The sequence below is a fragment of the Urtica dioica genome, chromosome 6 (assembly GCF_054948205.1).
Source record: "Urtica dioica subsp. dioica isolate 48M chromosome 6, U.dioica_male_clone48M_v1_H2, whole genome shotgun sequence".
NCBI classification, from domain to species: domain Eukaryota; kingdom Viridiplantae; phylum Streptophyta; class Magnoliopsida; order Rosales; family Urticaceae; genus Urtica; species Urtica dioica.
The window spans coordinates 40,324,856-40,342,358 of NC_142761.1; the positions used below are offsets into that span (position 1 = coordinate 40,324,856).

At 34.4% G+C, this 17,503-nt stretch overlaps 1 protein-coding gene across 1 annotated transcript; it reads right to left on the reverse strand.

Moving 5' to 3' along the window:
- Positions 1–8,063: 8,063 nt before the first annotated feature.
- Positions 8,064–16,196, reverse strand: PRMT6 (protein arginine methyltransferase 6). The gene is made up of 13 exons (XM_089617587.1): positions 15,726–16,196; positions 14,459–14,524; positions 14,321–14,389; positions 14,181–14,216; positions 13,662–13,727; positions 12,246–12,314; positions 12,089–12,166; positions 11,825–11,903; positions 10,979–11,073; positions 10,121–10,205; positions 9,373–9,566; positions 8,572–8,690; positions 8,064–8,475 (listed from the first exon to the last, which is right to left on the reverse strand). The coding sequence occupies exons 1-13, from the start codon at positions 16,011–16,013 to the stop codon at positions 8,433–8,435; spliced, it is 1,287 nt and encodes a 428-aa protein (XP_089473713.1). The 5' UTR covers positions 16,014–16,196; the 3' UTR covers positions 8,064–8,432.
- Positions 16,197–17,503: the final 1,307 nt, after the last annotated feature.

Below are 17,503 nucleotides of genomic sequence, written 5' to 3' on the forward strand. Positions count from 1 at the left end.
CCCCCCCTTTTCTCAAAGTTTGGATCCGCCACTGGGCCCACATGCTCTCTCACATCAGCGGTATAAGCTCTCATTTATTATGGTGAATGGCTTTCTACCACCTGACACACAACCCCGAGACTAGGTGTTTTATCACTAAATTGAGTTACCACTTCTATGAGTCTTTTTGTTGCTTTACTCGTGCTTTATTGATTTGGTTTCATATTCTATCATAAAATAGTAGTTTTTTCAACTTGGTCCGCAACAACCATCACATTACACATTTAGTAATTTTATAATAAATTAACGCTCTAACTTGAAGGAGGCCAAATAGAGCGACGTAGCACGGCCAGAAGCGAGGTTAGAGGCAATAATAGGAGGCGAGATTGGAGGCGAAAAAGATGGAGTGAAGGAGAGACACTACTACAAATTCACATTTCTAGTGCGGAAGGGTATTAGGTGCGACATGTCGCACTTAATAGTCGCACCTAAGCCCATATTTTGTGCGACATGTCGCACCGGATACTCCGCCAGATGACTAAAAATTTCGCTAATGTGTAGTGGTATCCGGTGCGACATTGTCGCACCGGATATGTTTTTGTCGCACCTATTACTTTTCGGTGCGACAACGTTGCACCAAATACCTTTCGTGCCGTGTTCCACACCGGGTTTTGAGCCTGGTTCTATGGATTTCTTGCGAGACCGTCCTTACGGAAGCGGCGGAACGAGCGGTAGCGCGTCAGGCAGCAGTGGACGAGGACGCGGAAGTGGTTCCCGAGGTTCTGAAAACTTATTCGGTAGAGGGAATTCTACTATTGATAAGTTTTATAGGAAAAAAAATTAGGAATTAATTTTTTCGCCTTTTTAGAATGAATTTGTATTTTTAATTAATAATTCAATTTTCAGAATATTATTTCTAATTAATTTAGAATTTTGTTAATTAATTTTTATTTAATTCTAAATGAATTTTGATTTAATTTTCTAATTTTGTAATTTTTTTAATTAAAAAAACATATTGTCGCACCAAATATAATGGCGGGAATGTTATTAGGTGCGACATTGTCGCACCCGATATGAATTTACCCGTCAATTTCAATAAATTTGGCAGAAAAATAGCTTGGGCATTTGGTGCAACATGTCGCACCTGAAAGTGTCGCACCTAAAGGTGTGATTATTAGGTGCGACATCTCGCACCTAATGTCTTTAGCGACGGGCTTTTTAGTGCAACTTAGTTGCACTTAATGCCGCACCTAATAAACCTTTAGGTGCGACATTATACGTATTTGGTGCGACATACGTCGCACCGGATGACGATTTTTGTCCTAGTGAGAGAGGGCTCCGGTGTGGAAGAGAGGGATATGGCATGGTGGCGGCGGAGGGAGAGGGTGAGGGAGAAGGAGAGCGAGAGTATGATACTAAGAAAAAAAACATAAAAATAATGTTCTTTCTAATTTGGAACCCCAAAACTAAATAAAAAAAAAAAAAAAAAAAGGTTTTACTGCGGCTAAAAATACAACTGCTGCCCCAAAACCTCATATAAATTTTATTTTTTTTATTCTTACAACAACTCCGTCTTACAAACCAAATCATTACAAGGAGTGTTAGTATTGCCGCAATGACTATACATAAAAATATCCTTGGTCCCTGACTTTAACCCTTGAAGTTTTCACGACAGAATACTATTCCGTCGTGCAAACTCAAAAGACTTTTAACATTCCATGACTCGCTGCGGCGAGCCACATCTCGCCGCGGTTAATTTGAACCATTTTGGCCGATCTCTAGGACGGTGGATTACATATATATATATATATATATATATATATATATATATATATATATATATATAATGTGTATATGTATATATTCAAATTAAATTGAGGACATTGCAATTGATCTTATCATAAAAGCACGTTAGTTATTATTATAACATCGTAGGGTCAGTTAGTGCATTCTTAGCCTTTTGAGTTAACAATATACGTGCGTAAGCAAATTTCATGGGGCTGAGATTTTCTGCTACTTAAAAAAAAAAAAAAACATTCCAGCCTTCAAAAAAAAAAAAAAAAATTGCACGCCATATCTTTTAATATACTAATTATATATTAATGCCTATTGCTAGTTAGTGTTTAAACAAATTGCATACCATATCATATGCATATGGATACGTTTACTTGTGGTCAATTCCTAAATCTTTATTTTGATGCCATATTGAAAAAACTTTTCTTACGTTAATGGCTAGGATTATCAAAGTTTAAACGTATACCACAGTATTATATGTTTTATTAAATAGCACAAGGCTACGAGAACATGAACTTTTTTGCGCTCACAGAGAGAGAGAGAGAGAGAGAGATTATTTAGCTAATTAATGAATAATAATAAAAATAAAAAGCATGCGTTATATGAATGATATATCTAATCATTTTAAATATTTAGGGATCTATAGAATATAAAATTATGCTTACATATGTATCAGCTACAAAAATTAGTTTCATTTCGTATGTACATATAAAAATAAATGTACGTGTGATACTACCACTTAAACAGAGTTGTATATATACACATATATTGGACAAGTACAGAAACACAGTCATGTTTCACTATTAATTATATTTTAGCAAAATGGTCAAGCTTTCCTATATTATTTATTTTTCTTTCTCTCATATACTATAAAAGAATTAATATACTACAATATATATTTATCTCGCTCCTTCTTCCGACAAAGAAAAAGAGAAAAGTACGAAAATAAAGATAATGCGCAAAGGGTGGAAATTGAAGATCGATCAGATTATTACTTAAAAAGTGTGAAGAAGAACGATATAATTATGCAATATAAAATGAAAAAAATGTCCATTAATCACACCATTTTCATCGCTATGATGCAGTTGGAATGAAACATTACAAACATGTCACGTTCATGCTACGAAAGTTATATATGCGCGGAGAGAGGATATATAGATTACGAAGATATATACATAAATTATTTGCATTATTGCATGTTAATACGACAATACCTACCAAAACGATATGATATAAAAATACAAGAAAGAACTAAGTGGGAATGTCACCAAAGAGACATTAGAATATAAAATTAGGGATTGGTTAGTTCATGGTTTTGCACGATTTCCCAATAATTGAACCATTATAATCCCTAAAAGGTCTTGTTATTTTTTTAATTTAGTATTATTTAGTGCATCTCTCTCTCTCATAGAATTTGTATCCGCCTGATATTGACATAAATATATATATATCTTACGTGCATCTTCGATGCTATTCATGCAATTAGTTTATTTACGTAACTACTACCACAATTACTTCATGAATATTTGATTATAATGCACGTTTGAATGGGATGTACGAATTTTATACTTTATAATCTATTAATGCACTCATATATCTTTCAGTTACCGTTTATATATATATATATATATATATATATATATATATATATATATATATTTGTTTTTGGGGCCAAATGTTAATTAATGCTATATCGGTCATCACATCACAGTTATTGTGAACACAGATCAAATATTATTCCACAAAGCCAAATATATTATGAAGATTTCATTTCATGTTAATAAATAAAATAACGGTTCGAATTTGGATGCTCAGTTAGTGGGAAGAGACGAGATGTTTTGATCACTAATGACTTTATTTCATTTTCAGATCAGCATAATAAATGTATATTTGATTAATGTATAAATATTTCTTTACATCAAATATTATATATATTCCATGACATTGATGCGTGTTGTGTATTCTTTTAGACACATTATTTGGCCTGCATATATATTACTTAAAATATTATGCTTTATACTGTATTGTTTTTATTATTATCTCAAATTGTTAGGCCTAGCTAGGTTCCAAATAATATTTGATCTCTCACTCCGTTGATTTAAGATCTGTGTTTTATATATGAATTCAACTACGATTATTTCATTTCATTTAATCGTTTTATAAACAATAATTTTAACTCAGTTATGTGACAAAAATAACAATTTAAAAGAAAAAAAAAATCAAGGGTGTATAAGAAAATATTTTTCGGAGGAAGGAAAAATATAAAAAAAAAATCATATAATTTAAAACTAAATAAAAAATTAGAAATAAAAATTTAATTCTCTAAAGCCCTCTTAGTTGCCACCTGCTTCCACTCATGATATATACCTGGTGAAGTTTTTAGTTTTTATTTTATTTTTTTATTTTTTTTATTTTTTTAACAAGAGATACCTGATTAAAAGCAACGTACGTGAGGTAGTAATGTTGAACTTTTTTTCCCTATACATATATATGATCAGTCAAACACACATGTGTATGTATTATTTGATTGCTAAAATAAGAGAAACATAAGAGTATATAATTTGTTTGTACTAGATTCAATTCTATTATTTTTCTCTTAAATAACTGTACATATACATAATCACATACACAATTACAATATCTCGTGAGATTACAGGTACTACAATCTTAAAAGCTGGAGAAGTCTACGGTGTCTTTAACTTTAAATTTATAAGATATTCACAATTATATATATATATATATATATATATATATATATATATATATATATATATATATATATTCATTTAGTGCGAAATGTAATCAGACGTGCAATATTCTATTTGATTGTCGTTGTTTAATTATATTGATCACGAAACATCAACTTTCAAATGATATTCCCATTTATTCCAAAAAAAAAAAAAAAATTGATATTCCCACAATCTTTTGGTTATATATATATATATATATATATATATATATATATATATATATATATATAACCAAAAGATTGTGGGAATATCAATTTTTTTTGGAAAGAAAGAAGTCAAAATTTGGGGACTGTTTGGTACGTGATTCAAAATTTGTTTTCTGTTTTCTAGTTCTAAATTCTAAAAAATACTTTTAGAAAACATGTTTGGTTATAGTACTTAGAAAACAAATTTATAACCATGTTTCTTTTTGTTTAAAATTTGTTTTAAAAAAAAGAGAGCAATGGAAATGTGTTTTCTATTTTATCTCTCATATATTTTAAATTAAACTTTAAAACAATTGAATGTAAAACATAACCAAACAACATTTTAAAATATTATGAAACGTAATTCTAAATCTGGTTTTTCAATTTAAAATTAGAATAAAAAAACAAAATTTAAAAACTAAAAACAAATTTAGAATACTAAACAAAACGACCCTTAATCTTGCATTAGTTTTATATTAGATAATAGCCTAAATATTGATTTACCGTATCTTGTCGATTACGTAACTTACCAAGCATGCGCTTATACCTCTTCAGACGTCGTAATATTTCCTAAACTTCTTTTTTTATAAGATGCCACTCAATACCCTGATAAATAATGCGATACAGCTACTTGAAACAATTATTAAGTAAAAAAAATTAATTAAAATATGTTTTTTTTTTCTTGGTACAACTACAAAAGTAAGACCAGTCCATTTCTTCTGAAAATATCAAGACGACAAATTTGTCTTTTTGGATTGACATGACATGTTGTATGGTGTTACTGCATGTGCAATCTAGAAATTGTTGTAAGCTCTGATGCCATTTTCCACTTTGATAATTAAATACAAGTCGTTACGCATGAGTTTGGTAAACTAAGTTAGAAATTTTAATGTCTCAACTATACAATCTCCTACAGGATATATTCCAAAAAAACTTCAAGAACAATTTTATATCATCAAATTATCAGAAATAATTCAGAGATTTATAACAACAAATAAGAACTAAAAATGAGAAGAAAAAAAATTGATAGCCTAATGGCCCTAAGCCATTTTATTTATGAAGCTTTTATGGGAGAGCGATTTTGTAAAGCTGCCGAGACTCAAGCGCGAAACGAAAAATTTGGTGGACATATTAGTTGGAGGTTCCATTTGTGGATCTCTCTTATAGAAGGAAATTGAAGAATATATGGTAGAGTATGAGATGGCACGAGTTCTACGTTGTCTCAAGGGGAACGAGAATGAGCTCATATATAGTGGTCCAAACGGCTATGAACTTGGAATAAGAAGCTCTTTTACAAGCGGAGATTCCAGAGTTGGAAAACATGATTGGCATGATTTGGCACCAAAAATCGTAGAAGCTTTGGTAAAAGGAGAGCGATAGAAATTCGCGCTTCTTTCGTATCGCGACATCGATTCAGTAGAAAGAAATTACATCGGAGGAGTGGAACAACAAGATGGTGCTTGGCTCAATTTTAGAGTCCCCATTGGGGAACATCCAAAGGAAGTCTGCGGGGCTTGTACGTATCAACAAATCCTTCTTTCCAAGAGGATCTCGAGGGATTAATTTAATATATGAAATTAGTGATCACAATGAGTGCTTAGAGGCTATTCCGACTATGGTTAAAAAAAAGAGGGTTTGGAAATGCACGCTTTAAAGGCGCTAGGGAATTTCAAGGCATGTTTTATTATAAGTGGTGGGATATAATGGATATATAAGGACTTGAAGATGGTTAAAGAATTTTTCACTCATCGAAAACTCTAGAAAATTCTAAACCATACTCATACCATTCTCATCCCAAAGTCTAGTGGCCGAGCGGACTCCTTCGACCAATCTTGGAAAATTAGTCTTTGTAACTTTAGCTTCAACGTGATTAAAGAGAGCATCATATATAGCTCTTCTTTGTCATTTCCTGGATATTGATTTCCACTTTCCAATCGGCTTTTGAGCCGAGTCGATGGAGTACGAAAAATATCAATTTAGCTAGGAAAATTACGGCAACTATGAAAAAAAAAAGATTGAATGAACAAGGTGTATGATTGGAATGGAGTTTCACCATCGAAAGGCCAAGTGTTTCAGCCGTACCTAAGATGATTAAGATATTCGGGAAACACATTTCTATGGCTTTATATTCCATTTACGCTTGATGGATACCCCTCTTGATAAATGAAGTTATTGAGGGGTCTTTGACAAGGAGATTCTTTGTTGCGCTACTTACTTATCTTAGGTTCGGGGGGTGCTTAGCTGGCTTCTTGCCTAAAAGGAGGATGGTGGAATCCATGGTGTAAGAATTGGAAGAAATATTACGAGCGTCTATCGTTTTATGTTTGCGGATCATACAGTAATTCATGAGGAACGTGTGGAGTCGTTGTTGGGTGCTTGAGAAATTACCAACAATGGTCGAGACAACGTTTTGATCCACAAAAAAATCAAGACTCGTTTTTCTAATATTTACATGGTCGAGACACGCGAATCTCTTTGTGCTGCTCTTCGCGTGATTGAATGATGGGATTTCAGGATCTCAAGAAGGTCTTTAATAGACTTGAAAGGTGGATGGACAAGTCCCTCTTCCAATTTGGACGAATGACTCGTTAAATTATTGGGGCTCATTATTCCGTCGTACGCGATGATGTCCTTTCGGGTACCAAAATCCTTTTCTCGGTCTTTTCATAAGGCGACCCGGAAATTTTAGTAGGTGGGAGCAAGTCCGAAAGATCATTATTTGGCACTTGCCATGTGGGATATTTATATAATTAAGTAAAAAATTATAAAGTAAATAAATGAACTAACACAGTTTAAAAAAAAATACTAATAAACTATAAGGGCAAAAAAGGAAATGCATGGTATTTGTTGAGTAAAAAATAATTAAGACGGTATTCCTGATATTAAAGTTTAAAGACGGTAATGGGGGTAATTTCTTGATGAATAAAACTATTATAAGTTTGAGATAGCTATAGCCAATAGCTTCTGTTTTGGCAAGTCAAATTTTTTGTTGTAATTTTCAATAAAAATAAAATAAAATACTAAGAGTAATAAACACAGACTACTTTTAAAGAATTTTGAAACAAAGAGGCAATGTAACACTCCTTTTAATTTTGGGATAAATAGATAATCCATTCTTAATATAATTAATTAGAATTTTAGTTTGTTAATGCGTTTATTACATTTTCATGAAACATTGAATTAATTTTCATGCAATCGCCAAGTTGCAATGTATAAATTTGACACTTCTCTTTACTTTTACTTTCAAACCTGTGCTAACCTATTACATAAATAAAAACAGTTCTAAATAATTTATGCTTTTGTGTGGTTTATATTATGGTATAGGGTACTTGACACTGCATGGAAGAATATAATATAGTTAATTAGTAAGGACTCTAAACCTCGGAGTAATATCTTGTTTACATTCATCTGAATTCCGTAAAAGAAATAGTTCCGGTAAATAAGAGTTCAATGAACAAATCTTTTAAAATAAGTTACAAACATTTGATGCGATTATGATATGAACCTCAACCATTTCAAATCAGCATCACAGATACGCAGAGAGGGCTTTAGCGTCAAAAACTTGATTAAAATCTGATGTCCGAAGTATTTCTACCATTGTGATGCTTTACATGGTTAAATCAGCGAAAATCATGGTGAACCCTCAAACTATCTAAAGAATAAGGTATCGAATTTGACGCCCTTTGAGTAGCCAACAAATACGAATGAAAAAAGAAAGCGCAAATCACCGCATCACAGATTCCTTTACGTAAGAACGTCCTCCTGAGCTGCAAGAAGGAAAAAACATAGGTACATGGATTTCAAAACATTTTTTATTTTTATAAATGATAAGTTTGACAAATTTCGGAGAAGTGATTACTCACGCATATTCGAGGTGAATGTTCATAAACCGTGGGTTTTCTTTACTTTGTGACAATGTCACGGAACCTTCAATCAGCTGATCTTGCTCCGCGTCTATTGGATCATAGAAGTATACTAATGTCTGCAAAATTAAATAGTTTTGTTAAAAGACGGAACCAGAGATCTGTGGCAAGGCTAAGTTCTCACAATTCAGAATTGTCTTTGCAGAGTCAGGTGTGAAATTTTCATGCTATTACTAAATTTCATGCTACTGAAATCGATCTCTTGACAATGAATCAAATAACAATGACAATATTAATATACCTATTATGATGTAAAAAAAATATTGATCAACCTATTATCCCTATCTGGCAACAGAATCTTTATAAGCGAAAGAAAACTCATCAAAGATTCGGGTGGAAAAAAGAAGAAGAATAAGCTCTCATACTACTAATACTTTCTTTAATATATTCGACTCACTTGAGATTTCATGCAGTTATTCTATATTCAGCACTTGTTAAAACCCATAATCATTAAGTTAAGAAATCTAAAAACAATAGTCTTAAACTCATAGGTAAGCTATACATGAGTGTCGCGAGGAAACAGGCACAATAGACCTACTTGCTAACATTTTAGCCATATATAACACGCGATTTGTATTTAATATAATGGGTCGGACCTTGTACATTTTCCATGACAGTATAAGGACCATGGCTGATATCTATAGAATGGAATAAGCTACAACCTCAAAAGCTTATTAGAATTGCCTTATAAGACACCACTAAACAGGCATTCGAAGCTTTTGGAGACTAAATGTAATGTACCTGTTGCCAATGCGTTGGAGGGTCCTCTGGTGCAGTGGATAGAATGAGTGCTTCATTTGGATTTGTCCGTTTCTTTCTCTGACTTACCTCAATGGGATTTGCTTCGGCAAGAGCGGTTGTTTGACTGTTGGTCGGAGGCGTTGTGATTCCAGAGAATTCAACATCGAACCAAAATGCAAATCCATGAAACGACGCTGCCAATACAGAAAGAAGAAACCACTCCCTTTAATTAAAGAAAAATGGTGTAGACACGCTTCAAGCATCTCCTGAATAGCACGAACATTGATACTCAAGAGGGTTTTGTAGTAACACCATGCTAGAATAATTACGGTGTTATTGATTATATTAGCAATTTATTATTTAGTCTTTCAATATAAATAGAGGATGTCAAACGGAACTAGCCGATATTGTACTTCACTCAATAATAACCCAATTTTACATAACTATCCTTCATAAATTCACCAGCAAGGAAACTCAAATTATAGCTTTACGCTTATTGCGTTATTTAGCAAGCAATGTCAGATTCTTTAGGAAAATTAAATAGGCCAAACCCAATACTAGAGTCGCATTGTCTTGAAACGTTTATTTCCTAAGATAACAAAGATATAGAAAAGCAAAAGAATAAAGGGAAGAATGGTCTGGTATTACGTCAAAATCAGATATTTCGAGCACGCACCAACCACCCATCCTTACATTAATCAAAGCTCCAAATGAAAATTAGAGAAAAATAATGAGAAAGAGATGTCACCTCGCATCATGGACTTGAAACAATATTTTGTTGTAACAGACTCTAGCTCGCCAACTGTCACTGTATAGCAGTCAACATGCTTAACCTGGACAAGTTAAGCGATGAAGCGTTAGTGGTGTTCCTCGGGCAGGTTCTAACCCGCAAGGCTCATCAAACGCTTTATAGCTTGAGTGAGAATTTGGCCTCTAATTCTTTTCAGATTCCAATGCGTTACGCGTCTCACAAGAACCAACATCTATACTTATAAGAACAATATAATACATAAAGAGAGAGTTTGTAAAAATAGGATGTTCTTCAGTTTTGTATTAAGTTTAATTGAATAACCACGCCATAAGAATTCTTCATTTTTTGTTGATAATTGTTCAAATTTACTGATATAGGCAAAAAACAAAATGTAATTTATTAGTTAAAGTAAGATGGTCTACACTTGGCAAATTTGACTTGGGACAAAATTGTCAATTTAAGAGTCCAAGAAAATTTAATCCACAAGGTAAGTGAGTTCATTTGTCATGGAGTAACATAACATTGATTTAGTCATTACTGAAAGCTTTGTACGTATTGCGTTATTACGATGAAACTCTGATGATTTATGTAATTTTCTGCTTCAGATATTCCTCTTTATGGGAAGTACATGAAGAAAGAAAAATTGGAGAACTATTCTGGTCAATACTTTTAGCACTACTCTCATTCGAGAAAATAATGATGTTTTGGAATTACACGTAGGATAACTACTTGGAGGAATTCTTTTTTAATCAGAATGAATGAAGTCTAAGATTTTTTAATAGCAGTGAACAAGACAAGCACAAACGAGTAGTTTTCTTTTGAATCAGTCTCAAGAAATAAAAAGCTTGAACTCACCACGTGCGGCCATGTCAGTACATTTTCACCCGATATCGTCTCCACGCATGGCTCCTCAAATGCACATTGTTTTGCCAAAGACATCATGGCAGACACTGAACCAAAGAATAAAACATATACAGCGGATAAGAAAACAAAATGCACATAATTAATCTGTACAGCATTAAGAAACAGGCATCAATAGAAAATATTGTTTTCTTTGGTCAGAGGGAGGGACATGTATTAATTCGAAGCGAACAGACTTGCAAATGGAAACTCCGAATATGCACAACCAGCAAATATAATAGTAAAAGTAAAATAAGTGGAAAAAACTAATAGCCTTGAGGGTGCTTGTGAAATTTCATGTTAAAAAGTTGATCATGCTAAAATCATCAAAATTTAGCAATAATTGACAGAAAAGACTACAACTGTCCAGGGTGACCGATATTTCATGTTAAAAAGTTTACCTTGTGCATAGCACATGCTAAATTCTAATAGCTAGGTATTTTTACCAATTAAATTAGTTTAGAGAGCAAAATGTCACATGAAAGTTCAGAGGCTATTTATCCAAAAAAAAAAAAAAAAAAAAGCTATTTAACTCTTTTTATAAAGCAGACATTATATATCTAGGTAATTAATATCTTAGTTTGATATAAAATTAGTCAGGCGTAACACCTGGCATATGAGAGCTTATGTTTGATAATAATGAAATAAAATCCAGTTTCTTCTAAAACCATGGTAAAAATTTAAAAGAGAAGGCCAAACCGCTACTGGAAATACAGAAACAAATCGAAAAAAAAAAAAAACTAGAAACCAAACATTTCTATAAACCAGAAGAGAAAAATTCATAGATGCGATCAAACTTACTATCTATTCCATAAACATTCCGCCAGAAATCAATGCTGTCGCTATATCTATCTGGATGTGTCACAGGTGCCATATACAACTGCAAGCCATTACAACTAAGATCGTAATAGAGGAAAATAAGTCTTCAAATCACTGCTAATTTTCTCTGTCACTAGCTTAATTTGTCAAAAACCCAAATTAAAGCTGCAGTTGAAAAACATTACAACTCTCGCAGCTCATAAGAAAGCTATGTGCTAAAGAAGGGAAAATAAAGATAAGACATACTGTTGCATGTGATGGTAATATAAGGCCTCCAGGTTTAAGCCAACGATCTCTGGCAACAATGACACTTCCCAGCATGCTCTAAAAAATAAAAAATAAACCGTAAGTATCACGATGTTTTCTTTAGTTATGACTCATGAATCAAAAGATGTGGATTCACCTCATACAAAAGCATGTAACCCATCCATTCTGAAATTATGACATCAACCTCTTCATCAATCTCAACATCCTGCAGAAATCATTTAGAACATAAAAGAGAGCAATGTTATAACATAAAAGAGAGCAATGTTATAAAAATCATCTGATTATTAAATAGAAAATTAGAAAAATAGCCAACTTAAACATTTGACATTGCTAAATAGCCAACGTTTGGTAAATCTTAGGTAAATAGCCGTAAATAATGACGTGGCCTAATGTATGGAGGTAGCTATTTTTCTAAGATTTACGTCTGTAAATACGTGAAAATGGCTATTTACCTAAGATTTACCAAACGTTGGCTATTTAGCAATATCAAACGTTTAAGTTTGCTATTTTCTTAGCGGACCCATTATGAAATGCTTGAAATGAAAATTCTTCGAATAGTTCGAATCCTCATCCCTTTTTCCCCATATAACCCAAACTGCTGCTAGAACTCCAAACTTATTCCTTTGCCGCCCTGTGCCATCTTGGACTTGGACTTTACTCTTCTTCACAGCTTTGGGTTTCCAAATGAATACGAAGAAAGGAACATTGGGATTTTCCGTGAGGAAAGAGTCAGTTAAAGAGACTTCGAGGAAAATTAGTCTGTGTCGTGCAAACCCTCCCAAAGAGTAACCGGCGGTAACAGATACAGCAGTTCAGAAGCTTCGACGGTTTCTTATACGCCCTGGTGTTTCCATTGAGACGGCAAAGCCGTTAATTGGGGAGTCCCGCAGCGAGCTTAACCGAGCAGCAAGACTTTCTAGTGTTGTTTTGCTGCTACCATCTGGGCTAGGATGTTAAGCTTCTTAGAGCTAGATGAAGAAGTCCCTATATATTTCTCGGAACTATGCTCTCTCCATAAAAGACCAAGTAGGAATTCCAAGTGGTGGGTGGCATGCGGCCACAGTTGGATTTCTCTTTTCATGTTGGGCATTTGGGGTTTTTGAAGTACAAGCATTTTCGAGGAGCATGGTTTGTAACTCAAGGAGGGGTGTGAGAGTAAATCATATTATCGCCTTTTGGTTGTCAGTTTTAGTTTCAGACTTCGCTTCTTTTTCCTTGATTGATCTCTATCGAGATTAGTCAAGTGCTTCATATGCTCACTTTGCTTTGGTTTTACCAAAGTTTTTCTTCCCCCTTTAATATATTATTCAAGTTTTTTCTAATATATATGCACGGTACCATCCTCAACATGAGCACAACTCCTAGAAAGATATCAACACCAGTGACAATGAGTAGCCCTCACCATAAGCTTTTCCACTTACAAAGTTGATCTTTCATTACAATCAAACTATCTTATTGTAGATTTGAATTCACATATCATATCTATAGTTATTGCTTTTAAAGAAAAAGAAACTTCGTTTCCTATCTGAATGGAAAGCTTTAAGTAACCTACCTCCACTCTCCCATGGAGTACAATGACGGTATCGGATAAGTTGTTCGCTTTGACAACTTCATTTGCCTGCAACCAAGATTAAGACATACATAAAATTTAAAATCCATATTTTTAAATAGTTCCAAATTTTATACATTGTGAGCTATGTTCTTCGTGTTTACAGTTTTTGATAGCTTTGTTTGGTTTGTGGCTTTGATGTTTTTTTCCATGTTTTCAGGATGACACACACTCAGCATTGGAATTTATCTGATTCTATCTCAATAAAAGGCTACTTCATCTGTTTAGAAAATGAAGGACGCAAAAATTTCCATAATATTACTAAATGTACCAAAGCAGAAACACTAATAAACATGCATTTCCTTACACACCTAGTAGCAATACACGGATAGTAGTGATTTCCGAACCTAGCCTTGACAAAACCGTGCAAGATTAAAGAAAATTTAAACAGCCGGAAAGTAAAGTGCATAATATATGAATAATGCGAGGACATAGAAAAAAACCCCATCGACTGTTTAGTACCTGTACTGCAATGTCACTAGCATCAACTGCATACACCTGCACCATTTTTCCAATATGAATAATGTAACCTCAAAATTTAAATTAAGAAACATCTACAAATCCATCACTTCATGGGACATGAATAAAGTATATTAACTTACACGTTTTGCCCCAGCTTGCGCACAAAAAATGGACAGTATGCCTGTGCCACAGCCGACATCTACAACAACCTATAAAAAGGTTTGACATTAGTGGAGTATTCAAATTACTTCCCCGGCTATATTTTTTAAGGTTCTTACTTTCCCAGCTATAAAACTCTGATGTTGCATTATAGCTGCCTTATATGTGTCAGTCCGTACACGATCCTGCACAATAAATATGTTGGTACGTATCAGCCATGGTCTACCATTCATGAATCATTTCATAATCGAGACATTCTTCTAATAAAAAAAGTGTGAAGCAACTCAGTCCCAAAAGCATAACACAAATCCTCTCAACAACATAAGCCAGCTCCAGAATACAAAAACCATAATATCAGAATATAACAATCGAACAGCAGTATACAACACAAACCAAATCAGAAGCAACATTCATTCACATGCCTGGAATAAAGTCAAACCCAATGGCTATCTACCAGAAAAATATTGCATGCGCCTTCATATATATATTTATATATATATATGAGGTATGCCCACATAATACATTGGTATAAAATAATGCAACAAGGACCTTCAGGACTTCTAGGAAATCTATATCTTGAATAGCCTCAAATTTCTTTTCGAGTGTCATTTGGGTACATGGGACCAAGGCTGGACTGGATCGGGATGAGATGCAAGTATCTTTTCCATCTTTTACGAGGCTGTGTGCAGCGGAGAACGGGTCATTGTGCATCCAACTGAGATCCTCAAGATAGTGATAGTAGGAAAAGGGGTGTGGAACCTCAAAGTTTCACATAAATCTAACAGGAGAGAATTAGAAGAAACTGAATACTACAAATTGTCCATTTGGATTTCTCGGAACAGGATGATTTTCAACTCTCTGGTTTAGAACTGATTACTATCAGCTGTTCTCATCGCTTCATGCCCTTCATTATCAGAACTAATTACAAATCCATATTCTACCTATGCCAATATACCAAGTCTCGTTACATAATTGATCCCCTAGTATAATGAACGAACAAAAATCTGGCATGGTCAATCCCCATATTAGAGGTATGAACAGATATTCAAATGCGCTCAAGAGTCAAGACACACTTCAATCCATCACATTATTGTGTTTACTACAGACTACAGTGATAAAAAAAAACATTCACAATTGATTCTCAGTCACATAGTCGCAGTTCAAAGGCTGTCATTAAGGCTAGACCATCTCCGAAAATTCCGAAACTCAGTAGAGTCCGACCAGAATCTAAACCCAGTAGGCAGAGAAACGATCGTTACTCAGCCTAAACGTAAAACTGATTTAAGGTCTAACAGCAGAGGCTAAAATTACGAGCAATCTTCGACATCCAATTAAATCAAATTCAACAAAGAACAAAGAATCGGAGTTGAGAAAACTATGAAGAACCTTGATCATCTCTTCGTGAATACCGACGTGAGCGTAGGAGTGGAAATAGGCCATGTCGAAGTCCGTACAAGGCGGTGTCTGGCTCTGCTCCTGGCTCCCTTGAATTTGAAGCTCGCTCTTCTGCTCCAAAACCCTAACGCCGCCATGGCCGTCTCTCGACCTCGAACCGCCACGAGAACCTCGCCGGCCGCGCGTCCGGAGAGGCTGAGACGGCCGGGCGTCGCCGGCGGCGGGGCTGGTGTGGTGGTAGCCGTTGCTGCCTCCATTGCCGCCGGAGGGAGAGTACATCGTTAATGGCTGCTTGAGCTTCAACTATCTTACTCTAACGACCGAACTAAAACTCTCTCTCTTTTTAACTGTAGAGACACAAAAGCGAGCGAGCGAGTTTTAAAAGCGTTTCGTTTCGAAATTAAATGAAATGGAATGTCTCGTAATTTTTGGGGAAGTTTTGAGTGACGACTTGGAAAATTCTAACGGACTCACAAATAAAAGAAATGGCATGGCATAGGGTTCAACTTCAAAGAAATATTTCAAGAAAATAAATAAATAAATAAATAATTTAAATCCTTTTAGCACTATTAAAAAGTGAGGTTTTTGTCCGATAAATTGTGTTTGGATAAATTTATATGCCCCGCGTTGATGGTCGACTTTTATTCAAACGTCACATTGACTCTCCAAGTTTTTTTTTTTTTTTTTTTTTTCTTTAAAGGGGAAAACTTCATTAACAACACTATGGAGACCTAGTGTGGGTGTAAACTTCACTAACACTATTTCTTTAAGGAAATCTCAAAACACTACTAACACAACCTAAACCGATGAGTAGAGAGATCCTTGGTATCCGGTAAACTTACTCAGAAGTTGCCGATGAATCTCCTTATCTTGAAATGTAATAAAGTTTGTACGAAAATTGTGATGATAATAAAATTCATCACGCAAGAAACTAGCCCAAAATGAATTTATGTCTCTCATGAAGTACATTAATCATGGATTAAGCGGGATCATGCGGAATCTTTGAACTTATAGCTGGCTAACCACCATAGATCATTATTTTGAAAGTTTGGCACCCGTAGATCCAATGGGTTGTGTAGAAGCTTGGCATGAGAGCTCCGATGATCCGTTGCGAGACGGTTAGAGAGATGTCATGAGAGCCAAATTTATAGAGGATAACAAAAGAGACGAAAGGCACGGGACCATGCACGAAGCCGATAGCATTCCAGGGTGGGTTATAGCCCCTCCCCCCTCCCCCCCCCCCCCCCCCCCCCCCTCAATTTTTTTTTTTTTCACTTTTTGCCCATTTTTTATTTTTATTTTTTACATTTTTTTACCCTCAAAATTTACAAACCAGCCCCTGAATTTTTTGTTGTAAATTAGCCCCCCCTAATCTAGATTCCTGACTTCGTCCCTGCGCGGGACTACAACAATTTATGTTGTTTAGGATGGAGTCCATGATAGAGAGGATTTAACTGAAACAAGGAAGCTATTTTTCATGTGGCCTTCCTCCTAAGCTCTTTTTCGCAAACCCTCGCTATATCTCTCGCTCAAAAAAACTTTGTCTAATTGTGACTCTCACAAATTATTGCAAGGCATATGATCACATCGTCATTGCGACTCATCGCTCATCGACATGGTAAGTGGTAACAAAATTGATACACCTAGTCATAGATCATCGCAATTTGTTGACAGCATCGACCATTGAAGCCATCCTTTTTTTTCTTCATTGTCGAGTCTTCAAAAACAAAGTTTAGTAGTTCAATTTAATTTTTGATAGCAAATTCTTA